Source organism: Rissa tridactyla, chromosome 17, assembly GCF_028500815.1.
Source record: "Rissa tridactyla isolate bRisTri1 chromosome 17, bRisTri1.patW.cur.20221130, whole genome shotgun sequence".
NCBI lineage: Eukaryota > Metazoa > Chordata > Aves > Charadriiformes > Laridae > Rissa > Rissa tridactyla.
The window spans coordinates 1,424,451-1,444,572 of NC_071482.1; the positions used below are offsets into that span (position 1 = coordinate 1,424,451).

At 62.4% G+C, this 20,122-nt stretch overlaps 2 protein-coding genes across 3 annotated transcripts; both read right to left on the minus strand.

The window, feature by feature from the left end:
* Window positions 1-2,983: 2,983 nt before the first annotated feature.
* SCN4B (sodium voltage-gated channel beta subunit 4) lies at window positions 2,984-9,002 on the minus strand. 2 transcript variants are annotated; one of them, XM_054222961.1, is made up of 5 exons: window positions 8,889-9,002; window positions 4,890-5,053; window positions 3,920-4,145; window positions 3,510-3,639; window positions 2,984-3,377 (listed from the first exon to the last, which is right to left on the minus strand). In XM_054222961.1, exons 1-5 carry the CDS (start codon window positions 8,926-8,928, stop codon window positions 3,284-3,286), a joined length of 654 nt encoding a protein of 217 aa, XP_054078936.1. In that variant the 5' UTR covers window positions 8,929-9,002; the 3' UTR covers window positions 2,984-3,283. The 2 variants fall into 2 exon arrangements, with proteins under 2 accessions (XP_054078936.1, XP_054078937.1); XM_054222962.1 differs by lacking the exon at window positions 8,889-9,002 and adding an exon at window positions 6,694-6,771.
* A 4,912-nt stretch (window positions 9,003-13,914) lies between these two features.
* Window positions 13,915-19,808, minus strand: SCN2B (sodium voltage-gated channel beta subunit 2). Its single transcript, XM_054222963.1, has 4 exons — window positions 19,602-19,808; window positions 17,028-17,194; window positions 16,461-16,671; window positions 13,915-16,242 (listed from the first exon to the last, which is right to left on the minus strand). The coding sequence occupies exons 1-4, from the start codon at window positions 19,669-19,671 to the stop codon at window positions 16,043-16,045; spliced, it is 648 nt and encodes a 215-aa protein (XP_054078938.1). The 5' UTR covers window positions 19,672-19,808; the 3' UTR covers window positions 13,915-16,042.
* Between the last annotated feature and the right edge of the window lie 314 nt (window positions 19,809-20,122).

The following is a 20,122-nucleotide window of genomic DNA, read 5'->3' on the forward strand; positions in this document are numbered from 1 at the left end:
CTGGCCAGCTGGGATTTAGCGTGCCGGAGGCCAGCCCAGGAGGCAAAGGGCAGCTCAGAGTGACGGCCACCAATACCATGAAGGAATCTGACCGGCTCAAGCTCCCTTCCGGAGAGAGATTAATTTATTGCGCTGCACCCACCCTGCTGTGGCAGGAGGGCTCCTGTGGGGCCAAGCTGCTGTTTGCTCGCTACTGTTATACAGAGAGAAATGATGTTTGTGCTGTAGTATATCCCCATTAAAAGAAAGTATTTGTTTTTTCACACAGCCTCTGAAGGCTTTGTCCCTCTTGTTTGGGGGGCTATTTTAGGCAATACCCTGCGCTATATGCCAGGCTGCTTTCCCAGCGCAAGGCAGGGTTTATTTGCGGGCTCTTGTGAACAAGCTGTTCCTGTGCACAAGGAAGAAAGTGGTACGTGGACCACAAGCATCCTGCAAACACTGTCCCTCTGAAGGCAGCACTACAGCCCCGGGCTCGAGATGCTGCTGCTGCTCTTTGCCTCAGCGCAGGGCTCACGACGCAGCGTGTGCGCAGCCGGGGGGCTCACGGTAAGCCTAAACAGACACTCACGGCAACCCACACTGCAGCGAGTTTCTCTAGTAAACATAAACTTTATTTCATTCAAGGCAAAGCTAACTAGACCTCTACAGTGCAAAAAAATGTGCTGTTAAGTCGTCGCACAGCATGTTGCACACATCCTGTGTTTATTTGCAGGTATCTCCTACGTGTATTTATATATGCTTATACACATACGTGTCTGTCGCAGCACGCAGCTCCGGCAGAGCCTTCTCCCCCCGCATGCCCCAGAAAGCCTCTGCAGACCCCCCAAAGCCTTTGTGACAGCAGGGACCTCGCAGGAGGTGGCACGAGCTCCCAAAGCCGGCCCGCTCCCCCAGAGCCCCCTGTGCCACGTACAGCACCCGTGCACATATGTGTATTGAGTTGCAAAAACTGGTTATGTTGACTTTTTCCACCAAGCCAGAGGAGTAATCCATGCATAGTACAGCATTGCATATCCTGTGGTAAGTGGAACCGTGTCCAGATACTGTCTAAAAAAGGCCAACAGGTTAGGACAGCTAAAAATAGTTCTTTAAAAAAATCCCTTCCTCCCCTCACTCTCCTCCAAGGATGGGCTGGGAGGGGTCTCTTGGGGCAACTGGGAGGTCTTACACCTTCCCGCCCAGACTCTCATGCGTGACACTGGTACGTTAACAATACTTTGCATTTACAGAGTGCCTTTCGCCCCGGGATCTCGGTGCACTTTGCAAAGCGATGCAGGGAGCCTCACACCTCCTGTGAGGTAGGTCAGATTTACTGTCCCCATTTTACAGACGGGGAAACTGAAGCACAGAGAAGTCAAGTGATTTGCCTGAGGGTCCCGCGGATCCTCAGAGACGGGACCCGGATCCCAGGGACCCGACTCCCACTTGCCCGTCTAACCAAGGAGACCTGCCTGGGGCCAGGTGGCTGTAGCCGTCTCCCATCCCAGACGCAGGGCCCCGCTCCGGGAGGTGCCCTGAGCCCAGCCGGGGCTCAGCCAGCCTGGGCAAAGGTGCGAGGTGCCCACCACTGTCCCCACAAGCGGGCTGGTGTGGTCTGACCTCTCCCACAACACTCTCCACAGAAGGTGGAGACTTTCCTCCTTTGCCCTGCCCACAAAATCCTCGCCTCCCTCCCGCTCCGGCACCTCTGTCGGGGTGCAAGCCCCCGCAGCCGGGGAAGTCACCGCTCAGCTTCAATTCCCAGTTTCGAGTGGGGATGGGGGAGCTGCCTGTCCTGCAGCTTCACTGACAGACACCCACAAATAAAGGAGAAATAGGGAACAAATCACACTGTAAAGGACATTATCAACTCCAGTTGTAGGATCAGCTCACTGGGACCCTTCGTGTCTCTCATCCTGCAGCCCTCGGGAAGGGGGCTGGGTTGCCCGAGTCCCCGCTTGCCGGTACCCTTCACAAAGGCCCTCTGGCTTTCTGTAGCACCCCTCATCCCAGGACCTCAAAGTGCTTTACAAATATTAGCCAAGGAAGCCTCACAACAACCCCTGTGAGGTAGAGCAGTATTATCATCCCCATTTTACAGATGGGGAAACTGAGGCATGGAGAGGCAGAGCGACTTGCCCGAGGTCGCCCAGAGGGCCAGTGGCAGGCCCGGGAGCGGGCTGGCGCAGCCCCAGCATGGCTCCCCTTGCCAGGGCTCGGCCGTGCTCCCTCCCTGCATCGCGGATGGAGTGCCACAGTTTTCCTTGGGTGAAAGGGAAACGCAATCCGCCTTTTTCCCCACTGGAGTCTCATATAAAAAACATCCGCGTAACGAGTTAAGCCTTGGCGAGTCAGCATCAAAAGCATCGCTGCTCTGAGTGCCGAGCTTTAAAAAGAGGGGAGGAGGAGCAAAAACAAACCCAGGGAGCCCCTCCTGAGAAGGCTGGCGGGGGAAGAAGCCCCCGCTGCCCCCGGGGGGTGGCCCTGCGCAGGGGCAAAGCGAGTGCAAAATGCGGAGCTTCACCCAGTGAAGCCAGCAGTGAGCAGGGACACGGCCAGCCCTGGCCGCTGGTCCCCCCAGCCCTGCCATGGGAGGAACCGAGGGACCTCGGGGCCAGCCTGCCCCACGGGCGCATGGCGCTGGGAAGAGGTGACAGCCCTGACAGCAACGGGCCCTTCACTGGTTTGGTTCTCAAGTGTGCTTCACAGCAGAGCTGAGGGAAAGCCCCGTCACGACAGCCCTGCTTCCTCCCCTCCTCCTGCGCCGGACCCAGGAGAAATGTGGCACGGGCAGGACCTCTATCTCCACGGCAAGTTCCCTGCATCCCTGCTCCGCTCCAGAAACCTCCTGCCGGAGGCTGGCAGCTCCTGCCTGGCCTGCCTCAGCATCGCCACAGCCAGACAAGACGCCCCAAGCTCCTGGCAGCCTTTGCCCCCCCAGGCACGCCGGGACCCCCGCCCGCCCACCACCCCGCATTCCCGGGAGCGCAGCACCCGCACGGCTGCAGAGCAGGGTACCCCCCAGCACCCAGCCCCTTCCCTGCCCGCCCGGCACCCTCTTGCCTTCACTCAGAGTGGAGCAGGCGGCTCCCTCCGTCCCGGCAGCATCCCAGTCCGAGTCCACAAGCAGCTCCCAGTCCCCGTGGCAGCCGAAGTCTTTTCTGAGAAGCAGTGCAGGTTGCAGGCACGTGTGTAATAGAAACATGTCTCAAGCGTTGGCAGTTTGGAAAGAAAAGAAAAGGGAAAGGCTTGTCCCCCTGCCCACCCTCCCCGCTGCCGGGCAGGCCAGGGCTCCGCTGCTTCATGCCTTTGGTGGTGCTTTTTGCTCTGCCTTGGAGCCGGCCAAGCCGTTCTCGGTGTTGTCGTTCCCTGACGAGCTGACGAGACACTCCTTCCTGGGGGAGAGCACACGGCCAGCTGACGGCCCCCAGCCCCCCCCGGCCCCTCTCCCCAAGACCCCGGCCCCGAGCAGCCCTGCCCCACGGCGGCACCCGCCAAAGGGTGCCAGGACCGGCACCCACACTCACTTCCCATCCTGGGTCTTCTTGATGATGAACAGGACAACCCTCTTGATGAGCATGAAGAGGATGAGGAGGCCGATAAGCCCCCCCACAACGCCCACGATGATGAGCGTCACAGTGTTGTCTGTCTCCACCACTGCAGGAGAGAAGGTGCTGAGGGGCCTCGGGAGGGGAGCGGGATGCTCCCGGCTGCATGGCCCCCCGAGAAAAGCAGCGATCCCCCTCCACCAGCCGCTGGCCCGCAGCACAGAGGTGCACGAGGCCAAGCCTTGCCCTTCGGGATGCCAACTACCTCCGAGAAACCAGGACACCCCGTGTATTGCCACAACCACAAGCCAAGGTGGGGTCAGCACGGGTTTCCACCCCCACTGCCCCAGTGCCACTTGTGGGGCACGGCAGCCCTGGCCAGCACTTACTCTTCTGGACCACCGTGAGGAAGATGGTGGCATTGTGCTGCGCGTTCTTCTCCTTGGGGTTCTTGACGTGGCAGGTGTATTTCCCAGCATCGCTGAACTCCACGTTCTTCAGGACAATGGAGATGTTGTTGTCCTTGCCGGTCGTCGAGCCGACGAACTCGACCCGTGGGTTGCGTCCCACGAGGAAGGGCTCCGAGGCTTTGCTCTTTATCTTGCCGTGGTAAATCTGCAGAGGCAGGGATGCGGGACGTGGGGGTCAGCTGGACTCCCGACAGCCCCAGGTGAAGGAAAAGCTCGAGTTCTCCTGCCGGTGCCCTGCCCCACCTCTGCACGCACAGGCACGCACGGCCGAGTGTCCCGGCACAACCCATTAAAGCAGGAATGGCCGTGGAGGGGGACCTGAGGCACGGCCCCCCGGGGAAGCAAGAGATCAATCTGAGTCACCCTGGAGCAAGGTTCCAGGCCACACAAAAGATGGGAGAACCCCAGGGCAGAGAGAGTCCCTTGGCTCAAGGGCCACGCAGGGCTGGCCAGCCTGCGAGGACAGACCTGCTCTAAACCAGCCCCCCTGCTAAGGAATTGAAGAGCAGAACATTCCCAGGAGGACACAAATCTATACACAAACTTTAGTATTTCAGAGCAAGCACAGGAGAATAAATTAACCATATTTTGCCCAAAGTACTTGCACCTGAACAGCCAATTTATGACCAACTTATAAAAAGAAACGAGGCTGTGGGCAGCAGAAAATCCAGAACAGCTTTGTGCCCAGACATGGGCACAGACATGGCAGGGCATTTAAGTCACCGTGTTTGCACAGCCCCATCCCTCCAGAGCTGGAGACAACTCAGAGGGACAGACGTCTTGCAAGAGGAGAGAGGGAACTCCATGAGAACTGCAGTGCTGGTCTGCACTGGGAAAGTACTAAAGGACCTGCCAAGAAAACAGAGGCAAAGCCCAGAGAGCCACCCACCAGCTCTGTTGAGTTGAAATACCACGTGAAGACCAGGTCCTGAAAGCCTATGCAGGTGGTGAAGGTGCAGGGCAGCAGGACGTCGGAGTTATTCAGAGCCATCACAGTGTTGGTCTTCCCCACCGACACCTCCAAGGCAAAGACGATGGCGACGATGTGCAAACCTGGCAGGGAGAGGGGAGGAGAGAGTGAGGACACGGTGCCCACACACAGCCCAGCCTGCTGCAGCCCCTGGTCCTTCCCGGGCATCAGCCACAGTGGGGATCCCCTCCCAGGGGGCACATGGGGGGCTGCAGGACTCAGCCATCGCCTCCCTCCAGGTCCTGCTCCCGGCTCTGCCAGGGACCCAGAGCATCCTCCTCCTCTCCGCAGCCTCAGCACGGGGGCACGAGCCCAGCTCGCCACCCCAGGGATGGGTTTGTTACCCCTCATCCCCTTTGGCACCCCAAGCTGCCATGGCAGGAGCCAACACGCCTGTCCCCAGCGCGGCAGAGACAGGGGACCTGCTCCTGGAGGAACTGCGGGGGCTGGCTGGCACCCACAGAGACAGCGCGGGTTCAAAGGGAACCATGATATCACCACGAACAAAGTATGCAAATGAAAGCCCTCATTTGAATGTTATCCACAAGGCCTTCAGCTAAACCTTAAAGGGGGGGAGGAAAAAAAAAAAAAGAAAAAGCCCAAAGCAAAGCAGAGCTCTCTGTTCTTCAAGCAGGGAGCTCGAGCACTAATTAGCATTGCTGTCCTGGACGCCTGCCACTGCGCCGGCCCCGGCCAAGGGCTCCCGCAGCCGGTGCAGCGGGCTCCGTGCAGCGCCAGCGCGGCCCTCTGGAGCGCCACCCCCTCACGCCTGCCTCGCAGAGAGCTTCACCTCTCGCAGTAGCTGGCAGATGACCTTCAAACTGCAGAACGCCGCTCTCCTGCTCCTCTCCTCCCCATTGGCAGGGAGAAAGGCATCAGGGAGCAGGTACGAGCCCAGCTGCGGGAGCCAAGGGCATGCCTGAAAGCTCCCGGGGTCCCACGCAGGGGACTGGCTCTGCACCGCTGTGCTGGGCCAGCAGCATCCACACCAGCGCTTTCTGGGGGGCACAGGGATGCTTTGGCTCCGGGCCAGGGGAGCAGCCCCACTCCTCATCCCCATCACGCCAGGGCCCCATCCCGCTTGTATGATGTGGTACGGACAAGACGCAATACAACCGGGCAAGGCATCATCCTCCCCTTTCCCAGACCCCAGCTACCAAAGGGACCCAGCCACCCCTACAAAGCTTCCCCTGGGCACTCTGACAACCAAAACACAGGGGGGACAGCTCTTCCCACAGCTACAAGCTGGTCCCCAGCTCCACCGACACCTTAACTTGGATTTACCGCCCTCAGCTTCAGATTCTCCTCTCTCTGCAGCCGCTTCCGATGCTGATTTATTCTTCCACACATGCCTGTGCTAACAACTCCCCAGGCACGTCGCAGCCCCAGCCAAGCCCGAGAGCCGTGCATCCTGGGCTTCGGGCCCTGCTGCAGTGCTGCATTGCAAGCACTGCAGGGAAGGAGTTATTTAACTTCACAAAGAAGCGCTTTTCATTTTGCCTGGGAGCCTTTAGCTAACGTCAGGGAGCGGTTCCCACCAGATGGAGGTCTCCTGCAGTTGTCAGGCTCAAAAACCAGCCCTGGGGATGCCACAGAGGGGACCTCACAGCCAGGAGTGTCCTGGGGGAATCACACTGCTACCTGGAGTAGGACTTAGCAGAGGATGCCTGGCTCTGCAGGTATGCCTGAGCAGGCAGGGTACCGCGAGGGGACAGTTACTTACAGGAAAGACGATTCCTTGCAGCTTGTAACACTTCTAATCCTGTCTGCCACCGTTACAACGTCATGAACATAATCTGAATTGAATGTGTGGGGTTAACGGAGGCTGATCTTGTTCCTGTCATGCTGTGGTCTCAGGAAGACAGAGTGCTATGTTACCACTAAAGCACGCGTTAGGAGGCTGGGAGATTACTGACTGAACCTGCCACACCAGCTGCCACCATTACTTTTCTGTATGCCCAAAGCTGCTGCCCTTCACGCCACCGGAGCCCCAACCTTCAGTGTGCAGGGCAAGGCCCCCTGGGGGCTCCAGGCTGCCTCCCACCCTGGCAGGCATAAGCTTTCCCCAAGGAGACAGGGAAGGGGAACCAGGGAGCAGCCACTCTTGCTGCTGCCAGAGCCTTGGCTGCCTGCTCCTTGCTCTGGCAGAGGGTGAGCGCCTGGGACAAGACCCCCGATGAGGGGTCCCAGAGCCCCTGAGCTAGTGCTGGGTGTGCAAACTGGGAGCCAGCCCCAGTGACAGCAGCGATATCCCTCCAAGCCAGGCCAGGGCCCAGAGCAAGTCTTTCCCCACCACGGGCAGCCCCACTCTTTTCCTGCAGCCCCATCTGGGAACCACTGCCCTAATGGAAAGGGCACACGAGATTCACCTGTAAAGCCACAGGATGCCTCCACCACCTGTGAGAAAGCTTCCCTACAAAAACTTTCATTGCCCATAAAACTCAATGTGACCTCCTGGCACAGACAGCAAGCCGTGCCTGGTGGGCTGGCCAGGCTCCTCTCCACCGAGGTTAGGAGAGAGGAGTGCCCAGGCCAGCCTGAGCCCAGGCACGATGTGGTCTGGGACAGGACACCCAGGCTTTGCCCTTCCTGCAAGCACTGATGGAGGAAGCTGTGCTGTGGCTCCATGGTGCAGGCAGGAGCCCACTGACACTCCCTAGAGAGCACAGCATTCCCGAAACGCACGGACCTGCCCAGAAACTCTCCCCTTCCCACCTGCCCCTCTAGGCTCCCAGCCCACGTGAGTGACCTGTGGGATAAGGTTCCCACTGCCATGCCCTGGACCCCAGACCCCCAGAAGCCTGGTCTCCAGTGCCTCTGAGTCTTTCCTACCACCCCACTGCCAGCCCCGTGCCGAAAGCAGCTTGCACTGCATTGCTCTGAGGAGGCACCTTCAACCAGGGACCAGCACCCAAGCCCTGCAGGGAGTCAGGTACTTACGTGTCTTCTGTGCCTCCAGCTCACTTAAAACAAACTTAAGAACTATGCCCTCCAAAACGCCCCTCGGGAGTTTCCCAACAGCAAGTGCTGCAAAGGCAGCCCTTGGTTTCAGGCTCTTTGTGCCCATGGACGCAAGGACGACCCACAGGAGCAGAAGTGTCGCCGGTGTGTGAGGGCTGACGCAGGTGGCTTGGGACCAGCCCCAAGGGGCTGCAGCGGGGAGGGGGTGGCTGCGAACTCCTTCCTCCACTCTGCAGCTGGGGGACCTTGAGCATCCCCGGACCCAGGTCTGGGCGTCATGCTCCAAGCGGCGGCCCTGCAGTATGGGTTCGTCCCCGTGCTGGGGAGAAGCGCATGCAAATGGTTGTTTTACCAAACGAACTGTAGAAAAGAATGACCTGTCGGCCGGGCGTGCTGGCGGCTGCGTTGAAGCAGTGCATTGCCTCCCTACGGCTATTTCCCCAGTTGGCGTTAGCAGGCAGGTAGCAGCGGTCCCTGCTCGCAGAGCAGCAGAGCAGGGCAAAGCGGGATGCAGCCGCAGTGCTCACGGAAGAAAGCTCTGGCGATGTTAGCCACTGGTGCAGGCAGGGCAGGGGGCTGGCCAGGACTTCGGAGCCCGCTCTCGGACTCGGCTGCGAAGTCACCTTGGACAAGTCACTTATCCTCAGTGCTTCGGGCTCCCCGTCTGCAGAGCAGAGACAATTGCATTAGCGCCCGCGGACGGGAAATCCATCCCGGCAGCAGCGGCCGATCCCTTGCGGTGCAGGCGGGCCAGGTGCAAAGCAGTTGAGCGCGAAGGGAAGGCGGCTTAAGGAGGGTCAGCCCGCCGTGCCACCCCCGCAGCGGGCTGCCGGAGGTGCCGCGGCTCCCCGGGGCGCAGCCCGGGGCAGGGTCCCCGCCGGAGCCCCGGGGGGCGGCCGGACGGCGGCGGTACCCGGGGAGGAGCGGGACCCCGCGGCCCCCCCGGCCCCCCCTTACCCAGCAGCGCTGCCAGCAGGCGCGGCGAGCCCGGGGCCATAGCTGCGGTGCGGAGCGGCGCGGCGCGGTCCGTGCTGGCCCGCAGCGGCCGGGCTCTGGCCGCCCCCGCGGAGGGCGGGCGGGGCCGCGCCGGGCGGGGCCGAGCTGCGCCCTCCTCCGCGCCCCCCCGCCTTCCTCCGCGGCGCGCATCCTCCCGCCGCGTCCTCTGTGCATCGCGGCATGTGCCCCCCGCACTCGGGCTGGTGCCCCCCGCACGCACACGCACACCCCGGCCAGCCCAGCCCGCCGGCCCCCGGGGGTTCCCCTTTTCCTGCCCCCGGGAGGGGTTTGGCCCCGGCATCGCTGCGGTGCCTCCGAGTGGGGTCCGGGGTGGGCTCAGGGCAAGCTCGCTGCGGGGGTGGCCCGGGAACGCGGGGCTGGTGCTGCCCCCGGGCCGGCTTTGGGAAGGCGCAAAGTGCCACTAAGGCTGGTGGCTTCCCCTGCCGCTGCCGGGAAGGCGACAAAACGGCCTGAGGCCGGGGCTCAGCTCTCGTTCGGTGCACCTCATCAGGGTGACACCGCCAGTCTCCTCGCCCTCCGTGTCCCTGTGGCTATCAGAACCGCTCTGGCCCCACGGCAGACACCAGACAGCTCTGCAGCCACAGACGGGGGGCACACAGAGCCAGGGGGAATCCGCCCGGCGCCAAAGAGAACGCTTTGGAAACTTATTTTTCTCACCATGAGCTTGTGCCGGGATAATTGGCTGCACATAATTTCACGTCTCCACAACCTTCTCCTCACCGTCACATCCATTAGACCTAACCTTCGGCAGACCACATCCAAAAAGGGGGTGGTAGGGCCTCTCCTAATGGAGGCCTCCGATGACGCGGTGTGCGAAGATAGAGCTTACCTTTGTTCCCAGGTCCATTAGACAACCAGACCCCTGTGCTGAGCAGCAATTTGCTGGAGGTGACGCACCCTGAGAAGAGGCTTGGCGGGAAGGGGGAGGAGGTGCCGCCGTGCTCGCAGTGCAGGAACAAGCACTTTTCTCCGGGTTGTAGCCCTTTGCTGGCACAAGGCACGTGTCCCGGCAAAGCTCCCCACGGGGGCCAGGCGAGTCTGGACCTCCCTTGCTGCGTACAGCGCTACAGCATGGCTTCCCTAAACGGGATCGCTCCTTTTTGTGTGTGAGAGCAGTTCGCCTGCAGGGATGCTGCCTATGGCCCTGCCTGCATGTCCGGGGTGCCATGGCCCGTCACCTCCAGAGCACTTTGAGAGACTCCTCAGCCCCACTCCAGCCCCCTTTGCAGCTGGCTCTCCTTCCCACCTGGCCGGGAGCATGAAACCGAAGGGAAGAGGGGAAGCAGGAGGCTTCGCAGGACGCAGGGGCATCCCAGGGGACCCTGAAAGGATGCCAGCAGCGCCTGTGGGTTGAGGAATTAGGGCTGCAGAGCTGGCAACCGAGATGGGAAAAGTACAGGCAGAGCGGGCTGGGCAGCACTGGCAGCCGGCGCTGCAGGAGCAGCGTGGAGAGAGTACTGCTGATGCAGCAGAAGGTGTCTTGGCGGGCAGCTGTGATGGATATAGCTGGGTGATGAACACGGCTAGGTGATGGATATAGCTAGGTGACGGATACGGCTTGGTGAGTGGAGCCGCAGGCACTGGCAACCGGGCAAGTGGTGTGCTGAGATAGGAGAAGAAGCGCTGCATCTGCTGGAGCCTTGCTAATTGAGGGGGGCACACCTCCCAGGAGGTACCTTGGTGCAGGGAAAGGCCATCACGTGTGGACTCCTTCCTGGGATGCTCAGGTGTCCGCCAAGTTTGCTGCTGCAAAGGTGGGTGAAGTTGAGAAGGGTTTGGCCAAACTGCCATTGTGAATCCCCCCAGCAGGGCCCTAAATCCTTGTGGAGGCAGGGAGCCTGGGAATAGCAGCGCCACCCAGCTGGGAGGGTCGGGCAGTAAATACAAACGGGCTCCCGTGGGCACTGGCACAGAGCAGGTGTGCTGGGCAGGCGGGTACCTGGCTTCTGCCGTGATGACATGCCCCTGCGGCCACTATCTCCCTGACGAGCATCTCTGCAGAGGCAGGGCTCCGCGTGTCCTGCCGGGGCGAGGCGGCGAGCCTGGCACTGTGCTGCCTGCTCCTGCTGCACCCCCGGGACGAGCCGTGCCCTCCTGGCCAGCGGCACCAGGGCTTTGAGCGGGACGCTGCCTGTCACGGGAGCCTGATGGAGCTGTCACACTTGGCAGCTCTGGCCATTCTCCTTGGCCGACTGATCTGGTGAGACATCTGCCGCTTCCGCCAGCCTGGGAAAGGCTCTGCGCCCCCACAGCCCGGCCTCGGTGAGCCATGTGTGCCATGGCAGGGAAGGGCACTCGCAGCAGCTGGCCGGGGGAGTTTGGCACGATGCTGAGATGTCCGGCATGGGACCCGGCGATACTGCGGCTCAGCGGAAACTTGTTCTGCTGAGTCCAGCAGAAGGCTGCTGTGTCTAGTTTCAGGAAAGGCGAGCACCCTCTGCTCGGACACCGTCACCTCCCCGGGGGGACAGGAAGAGGGCTCTGGGGTCCTGCCAGCTGGCTCGCAGCCTGCGGGGGGGGTCATGGTGGCTGCCAGGTCCCTGTGTACCCTTCATTCCCTCTCACCTTGTGCTGATGGAGCGGGGAGGGTTAAAAAGCCAGGCTGCTCTCCGAGGAGGGCTCCTACTTCCCTCCACGTGGGTACCTCGAAGGGTAGGGCTGAGCAGAGCAGTTGGGCTGCAGCCTCCCAGCTCAATGCAGCAGGCGCTGCACTGGCCCTGCTGCCCTGGAGCATCCTGCCGGGATACAGTCCCAGCCCCGCTCCCACCAGCAACACGCGGACAGCCCCGGCCCCCTCCCACATCTCCCAGAGCCAGGGGACGCTGGGCTCCCGGACCAGGAGCAGGCAGAGCCCTCCTGCTGATGGAGGAGGTGGCGACGCTGGAACACAGCTTCCCATCAGCACTTTATATTTACTGCAAGGTCCTCTGACTGTGACCTTTAAAAGACAAGGTGGCCCAGCTGCCCGGGAGCTGGCAGTGGGCAGGAGGCGCTGGCAGCGATCAGAGGCTCTGCAGGACAGTCCCAGGCTGGGAGCTGAGCGAGAGGTCCCGGGCACACAGACTGCGGGTGAGTGCTTGGCTGCCTTTGTCATTCTCAGCCCTCCCTTGCCTGCAGCTCTCCCTCAGAGCCAGGCTTTCCCCTCTCCCTGCCGCCTTCTCCCTGCGCAGAGCCCTCCTGCCCGCTGCCTCCTCACACCCTCCATCAGCGCCGGCTGCCCTCCGGGGCGGGCAGGTTCCTCGTCCCCTTTCCTTGTCCCTTTAATACAAGCAGGGAAAGAGGAGCAGTGTCCCCAGGCAGCCACTGCAGAGGCATCTGCAAGAAACACTGAGGACACTGTCCTGTGTCCCGGGAGAAAGTTTCTTCCTGACCCGGCACAGCCTGAGGCCACCTCCAGCAGACCCTCCCCAGCCCCAGCTCTCCAGTGCTGCCCTTCACACCCCGCACCTCACCGCCCCAGCCCGTGCCCCTTTCCAGGTCCCCCCTCATTACTTCCTGGGAGCAGGGTGGCCGGGCTGCAGGCAGCATGGCAGGGACAGTGACTCTGGGCTCCCACCGAGGCGCCCCAGCGTCCCCCATGGCTCCAGCTTGGCACCGAGCAGAGGTCTCCCCAGCAGAGGGAAGGCCCCCCGCCACCGCCCGAGCTGCTCTCTTGCTCTTCAACGCCTCTAATCCCACCTGGTCCGAGGAGATTTATGCGGTCTGTAAAAGTGACTGTCCCCAGTTCTGGGGGATCTGTGAAGCCCCAGCGCTAGGGGGGGTCGCAGTCACTGCCCTGGGTCCCTTGCGGTGATGAAAACATACCCTCGTTGTGTCCCGTGGGGCACTCTCCTCCACCATCCCACAGTGCCTGCCTTCCTCATGGGTCTCTTGCCAGCGGCACTCCCAGAGGCATCCCCAAACTGGCAACCCATGGGTCCCCCATGCCTTTTGCCTCAGGCTGTGTTCTCCCCTCCCTTGGGCTGGCTTCCCCCAAAGCTGGGTGGCCCGATGGCCGCATGTCCTCCTCCAAGGAGCCGCGATGGCAAAGCTGTTCCCTGGCAGGGGCCATTGCAGCCTGGTTGGGCTGTGCACCCCAGCACCAGCGGGGGGAGGCAGGCAGGGCGGGCAGGGCAGGCAGGCAGGCAGCGTTAGCCCGGGAAAGAGGTAGTCTGTAGGTGCGGTGTGCTGGCCAGACCTTGCTTGTGTGCGGACTTGGGATGCACAGGCATTCGGCAGCCCCGGTTGAAGGGCAGCTGGGAGAGGCACAGCCGAGGGCGGCTGTCAGAGCTCCCCTCGCCCCTCCGTCTCCACGGTGGGGAAATTGATGGATGTGCCTATTAACTGTGCCCCAGTTGTGCCGCATCGCTCTGGCACGTCTGTGCTGGATCGCTCAGTCAGACAGCAGCTCGGCTACGGGTGTCGATCACCCGGTACGTGCCCTGGGCTCCGCTGCTGAGCCTTCCCTGCCGTGCCCTGAGCAGCCACCACCCCTGGCTCTCGGCAGAGCAGAGGTGGGGAACTCAGCAGGGCGCAGCTCCCCATAGCAGAGCTGCAGCCCCTGCAGTGTGTGCGGAGCACCCCCGAAATCTCGGTGAGAGGAGACTTGGGCAGCGCTGGGCACCCCCCCGCCCCCAGCACCCTTGTCTCTGCCGCAGCTCCCGGGGTCGGAGCTGCGGAGGCGCAGGCCATCCCTCGGCACCCAAAGCAAACCTGCTGCCACAGCGGGACCGAGCCCCAGGCACACTGGAGCCCTCTCGTCCCCCCAGACAGGCGCACAGGCAGAGCAGAGCCGAGGGACCCTGTCCTGCCCCTCTGGCAGCCAGCAGCACAAAAGCATCCAGTGCAAAATTTGTGTTTTGTTGTTCTTTTGTTTGTTTGACCGTACAAAGAGCGATAAAAACATCCTACACTCAGCAGCGTTTGGCAAAACAAACCCATCGGAAGGCGCAAACCCAAAACTATAGTCATGACCGATAACAGCGCCTCCTGTGTGTGTATATATATATTTGTAGAGATTCTCTCTGCTGTGTACAGCTATGTACATACAGATGCATTGGCAAGTTGCAATCCAAGGATAGTGCATGAAAGAAACGAAAGGCAGAAGCAAGACTGGTCAACAGGCAACAGTCAGAGGCCTTTGGCCACGAAGTCGCCAGCTCAGTCCCGCGTGGAGCCGCTCACAGCCCAGCTTCGAGCAGCAGGCAGTCCCGGGGAACCAGCCCTGCAGCCGGCTCCCCGCTGGCACTGTACGGGGAAAGCCATGGGGCAAGGGGGTGCGCAGGGGGCAGGCAGCCTCAGCCCAGCCCTCCCCGGGCAGGAAAGCCCGCGGGAAGGGGGGAAGCCTGGGGGGGCGCAAGACACAGCGCATTCCTGCTTGGAGACGAGCGAGCTGGGGGGAGAGGGCAGGCGGGGCCGGGGCGGAAAGCGATGGGGCAGAGCAGGGAGCGCACGGCCATCCCTTCATCCACGGCACTGGCACAGGGACGCGGCAGTGCCGGGCAGCGGGTGGTGTGGCAAAGGTGTCCCTTCTCCCCTGGCTCGTGGGTGAGAGGGGACCTCCGTCATCACCAGGCCCTGGGCAGCGTCCCCCGGGGCTCTCTGCACTGCCCCTCTCCTGCCCCACGTCCCGCCTGACATGGGAGAAGAAAAGCCTGGGCATGGCGTGGCAGGGGACGCTCCCCTGGGTCATTTTCCCTGTATGACCTGCAAGAGGCCCCAGGGCGAGCTCCCTGCGCTCCAGCCAGCCCAGCTCAGCCGCCAGCTCTGGCGCAGGAGGCAAGGGGCTTGCCCGAGGCCAGGGCAATGAGCCCAAGGCAGGCAGGAGCGCCAGGTCCCAGCCATGGGGCTCGCCGCATCCCCCTGCACCGCGGCGGGCTGGGACCGGCCGGCGTCACCGCTCGCTCACGCCTGCCCTCGCACCCCCCGAGCTGCCTGGGCCGCTGCTCCTAACGCTCTGCAGAGCACGCAGGGCAGCTGCCGGGGCCCGCTGAGGGAGCTGCTGCCAGCAGGGCAGGCGCTGGAGCACGGACGGGGCTGAGGCAGGCGGCAGCCGGCACTGCGGGGCCCACGGCTGGGCTGGCAGTGCATCGCCGTGGCAGTTACGGATTGCGCAGGCTGGAGGAGGGAGTTTTGGCATCATGGGGTTGCTCGGGCATTCCAGAGCTGTCCTGCCTCTGGGCCCACAGTGGTGCCCAGTCCTTCCTAGCAACTGCCCAAAAACTCCCAGCAGCTCTTCATCCCTAGCAGCCGTACCCCGCCGCTCCTCGCCACCTCGGTTTGGCACATGAGCAGAACATTTTCCATTAGAATTACCCTCCCCAAGAAGGAAATGAGCGCAAAAAAGTCAGCCCAGCACTTTGGCTGAGATGCTCAGGCCCAAAAATAGCCCGAGAGGCAGAAGGGTACATCCGTTACACACCAGGAGCCATTAGCGGGTCCAAAAACCACCAGAGCTCAGAGACAGCGTGTGGGCTAATGGTCGTTACCCAGCCATCAGCTTCCGAGCAGGCTGGGACAGTCCCCGAGGAGCACGAGCTTCTTGTCGCAGCACCCTCAGCGCTGGCACACAGGACCGGCAAGGAGGAGATGGGCAGCTACCCGGGATCCCTCGGGGATGGGGACGCCAATGGCCATGCCCTAGGCGCAGCAGGAGTGCCTCGGGGGCGAGATGTGGCCCCGAGGGCAGACAACTGCTGGCCGCTGGCCCCTGCTCTCTTTCTCTAGAGGGACAAGGCGCAGACATCTGGGCGCGGGGCTGCCCGGCCCCCTCTGCCCCGCCTGGCACCCCCTGCTGGGGGACCGCGCTCTTCCCCCCGCCTCCCACACCACCCTGCCCCCAACGCCTCCCCACGCAGTGCTCGACGCCCAGAGCAGGGGACAAGCCGGTCCCAGCTCAGCCTCCAGGGCAGCCTTCATGCGCTTCAGCCCCCTCCCCAGCCCTGCCCGCCGCGGCCGGGCTCCGGGGACCTTCTGTCTGCGCCCTGCTCCAGGCTGGGGTGGGTGTTTAGATGGAAGGAGGGATGCTTTGGGGAGACAGAAATCCTTGCTCTGGGAAGCACATCAAGGGGGTCACACTGTACAGGGGTGAAGAGGGAGGGGCGGGCAGAGGGACGTTACTTGGTGCCCTCATCTGGGTTGCCTTCGCCATCTGTCTTCCCTTCCTCCTCCGTCTTCTGGTCGTCCGTGTTCAGCCTCTGCTGCTTTTTCCGGCGCACACATTTCACCACCATCAGCACCAGGATCACCACGGCCAAGAAGCCGCCTACAGAGGCGCCCACGATGACAGCCACCGTCGAGTCGTGCTTCGGGGGCTCTGGGGAGACAGGGCACAGGCTCAGGGCACGCGGCCCCCAGCTGGGGCAGCCAGCGGGAGCAACGGGGAACAGACAGGGCTCGCTGCCACCGCCGGGGAGCAAACCCCACACACGGAAAGCAGAGCGAATCATAGAACAGAATCATAGAAGGCAGAGCAGAGAGCCAGCCTAGCACCCATGGGTGCCTGACAGCAGAGGGGACCCGTCTACCACTTACCTTTTGTGAGCACCTTCAGGCTGATGCTGGCGTGGCCCCGCTGCCGGTCGGGGGGGTTCAGGACATAGCAATTGTAGGTGCCCTCGTCCTCCAGCTGCACGTTTTTGAGGGTGAAGGACACGTCGTACTTGGTGGGGTTCCCGGTGAACTCCACCCGGTTCCCAAAGCGGTCCAGCTGCTTGTTCATGATCTTCATGCGGAACTGCAGGAACTGGGCAGCCCACGTGGGAGAGGAGGTTAGACAGTGCTTGGCACCCCACATGCTTCCTAGGCAGCCCCCCTCCCTGCAGGTACTGCCCCAGCACCCCCCGCTCAGCTCCACGAGCGGCATGGTCCCCTCCCAGCTCTGGCCACCGCAGTGACAAGGACCAGGGTCTCCTCGCGGTGCCTCTCCCCACTCCGCCCTGCTTCTTTATGCAGTGGGTTGCTAATTTTCTCCGTGGCGGAGGAGGGCAGGATAGCAGGAGCACACACCAGGACAAGGCTCGGGGCCCTGAGGAACGCACATGACTACTTCAAGCTGGTCCCAACCCCGCTCAGCAGACCCCCAGCCCCGGCGAGACTCACCAGCTCCTCAGAGCAGTTGTCGCACTCCTGGTACGTCCAATTGAGGGAGAACTGCTTGTTCTCCACCTTGTAGCAGGAGTTGAAGGTGCAGGAGAGCTTCACGGAGGAGCCGTTCAAGGCATTGATGGTGGCGGGAGCCATGACCTCCATGCCCAACCCCGTGGGCGCTGCCACAAACACAGGGAGCAGAGACACGCATGGGTCAGAAAGGGCTGAGCCGGTCTGCCCATCCCACCCCGCACCCCAGCTGGCTGCGCAGAGCTCACCCCGGGGCCTGGGGCTGCCGCTCGGGCACATCCAACGCTGTGGCCAGCCAGGACCAGGGTTTCCCTGCGCAGAAGTGCCAGGGGGACATGGGGGGAGCAGCCCCAGCCCCGGCACCGTCCCTTGGCCCTGCTCTGCAAGGGCTGAGGGCCCCTCTTTGCTATGCCTTGGTGCTAAATTGTGCTGACTCCAGGCGAGCCCTGCTCCTCGCCTCTTAAACGAGGCTTTCCTGCTGCAGAATCGATACTGCTATGCAAAGGGCTGAACGCAGCATCAGCATGCAGGGCTCCGCGCCACATCCCTGGGGAAATTTATGGCTGCGCTCATCAGATTTCATTCCCAGCAGGACGCACCACAGCGGCCAGGGCTGGGATCTGCCAGGGCCAGCCCCTGAGGGCCGCAGGGGGAGTGCAGGTGCTCCCCCCTTCCCAGTAGTGTTCGCACAAGGATTCTCCAGCTGGGAAGACCGGGTCAAGATCTCAGCAACTCATGCAGCAACAAGGCCAGTCCCTGCCCCCTGGCCTTGCTGCGGCAGAGAAACGGGGGCATTCCTTGGTGCAGGCTCACCTGAGGCACGGGCAGTGACGGGGTGTCTCTGCCCTGCTCCCTCTTCCACTCCTTTCCTGCAGCTCCCCTAGTCCCTGCTGCTCCAGCAGCCCCCGAAACCCAGCACCTGCATCCAGCACCTTCTCCCCAGCCTGCAAAGGGGAGGGTGCACATGCCGAGCCAGGCTCCAGCACAGCCATTTAGCTGCAAACTCTAAGGCTAAGCCCCGAGAAGCAGAGGGACAGAGAGCCCTAGACGGGCTGCTGGGACAAGGCTGTAAAGGGGGGCTGTGGCACCCCGCAGGGCAGGGACAGTGACGCTGCCAGACAGTGCTTTTCCAATCACCTCACCTCTCCCCTCTGGCTGCTGCTCTTTGCTCTCAAATCCTCTTCCCGAGGTGCTCCTGACTCCAGCCCTGTGGCCAAGCTGGGTGCGTGTCAAGGCTGCTCCGCTGGCTAATCCGCTCCGTCTGCAGGCAGGGCAGGAAAGGGGCCAGGCTCTGCAGCCAGGGAAAAGAGCCTTTTCCAAATTGCAGATGCGGCTGCTTCAAGCCACGGGTCTTGCTGCGGGGTGCAAACTGGCAGCATCCCGAAGCCAGCTCTCTGGGGGCAGAGGAGTGCCCTCCAGGTACGGCAGCCGCGGGGAGAACCCTCCATCCAGCCCTGCCACACTGTGCCCTGCATGCCAGCGGTGGGGTGGCATGGCTTTGGGGCACCCCAGGGCTGCACAGAGGGCCGAGGTGCCACCAGGATCCCTCCCAGGCTCTGCAGCAACTGGGCTTTGCCCTGCCACCAGGTATGGCAGGACTGTACGGCGGGCAGAGGGTCCTCGCCGGCAGCCAGCACGCCATAGGCACGTACCACGGGAGCACCTATGTGCGCCAGTCCAAACTCTGTCACTGGCCGGGGGACTCAGCACTGGGGGACAACAGAGGTGGGGAAAGAAATGGCTAAAATCCCTGGGACCCGCTGTCCAGGCTGCGTCCTTTGGCACTGCGCGCACTCCCGACTGCTCTGTCACGCTACACCCTGCACCCCGCGCTCGGGAGGTAAAATTACACGCAGCCTCTAAAGCAAACCTCGCTGGGCTTGTTCTCCTCCATTTCCTAGGCTCTCCCCTAAAGCAAAGGCAGCCCACCAGGAGCTGCAGGAATGTGAACAGCACTTCAAAGAGGAGATGTGTTCCCCTTCCCAATCAATACAGACCCAAACCTGCTGACACACGCTGCTGGCTCCGGGGCAGGCCAGAAACGCAGAGACCACGGTTCCCCCCCACCCCAAGCAGCGCCGCCAGCCCAGAGCCCGCCGCCCCAGCAGCCAGCCACACGCCAGAGGACGGCCACAAGCCACCCGCAGCCCACCAGCCACCGCCTCCCCAGCAAAGCCCCCTCTCCCCACTGCAGCCCATGCCTGGCATGCAAACAGCCTCGCGCTTAGAGGGAACCTCCAGCAAGCGGGATGCACAGCTTTTTTTTTTTTTTTAAGAGAAGATGCAGTTGCAACGTACCCCCCCCCCCCCCGCCATCCTGCCTAAAAGCAGGTCACCCTGGCTGGCGGGTTTCGGCAGGGCGCATCTCGGACCACCTCCGTCCCCGACCCTGCGGCACAGCATCTCCGGCTGGCTCGCTGCATCCCCGGGGACAGGATGGGCTTCTCGGGGCCGGGACATGGGGAGGGGGCTTCTGGCCAGAGAGGGTGTTTCTCCCCAGCCTGGGTGCTCTCCCCTGGCAGCCGTGTGCATGCAAGGGGTCGGGTCGGCACTTACCCAGCGAGAGGAGCAAGCTGAGGCCAGTGAGGAACAAGGTGGGCTGCGGGAGCCAAGCTTCCGGGCTCATTTTGAAGGACTTTTTGTGTATGGAGAGGACCTGGTGTTGGTGTGGATTTTGGTGGTGGTGGTTTGCTTTTTTCGAACGCCCGGGTTATTTGCAGGTGACATATAACATTAGAGCTGCTTTATTCCCACAGCCCAATATGGCTGGCTGGAGCCGAGCTGGGTCGAGAAAACCCATAAATGCTATGGTTGGTGGATTTCTGCAGAGGAAGTGGGAGGGCAGAAAAATTTTCCCTTGAACAGGAGGCGAAGGCTGCTGGCGCTCCTGCTGCGAGGGCTGGTCGTGGGCCGTGTCACCCACCGTCTCCCACAGCGTGCTGAGCCCAGGGCAGCTGAGGAGCAGGTTTCTGCTGGGAGTCCCTTGTCCTTGGAGCCAGCAGCGCCCAGGGCTTCTCTTCCCCCCGGGATGCCCGGAGACGAGGGACTCGGCCAGTGCCCCACAGCTCAGTCCTGAC

Bases quoted from the DNA above. Each gene is read 5' to 3' on its own strand.
- SCN2B (XM_054222963.1), bottom strand. From the start codon at position 19,671: ATGAGCCCGGAAGCTTGGCTCCCGCAGCCCACCTTGTTCCTCACTGGC. The intron at 17,195-19,601 runs GTAAGTGCCGAC...TGTTTGTGGCAG, and splicing joins CAGCTTGCTCCTCTCGCTGG to CGCCCACGGGGTTGGGCATG. The intron at 16,672-17,027 runs GTGAGTCTCGCC...TGGGCTGCCCAG, and splicing joins ACAACTGCTCTGAGGAGCTG to TTCCTGCAGTTCCGCATGAA.
- SCN4B (XM_054222961.1), bottom strand. From the start codon at position 8,928: ATGGCCCCGGGCTCGCCGCGCCTGCTGGCAGCGCTGCTGG. The intron at 5,054-8,888 runs GTAAGGGGGGGC...TCTCCCTGCCAG, and splicing joins CCTGCTGGCAGCGCTGCTGG to GTTTGCACATCGTCGCCATC. The intron at 3,640-3,919 runs GTAAGTGCTGGC...TCTCTCCTGCAG, and splicing joins CCTCACGGTGGTCCAGAAGA to TGGTGGAGACAGACAACACT.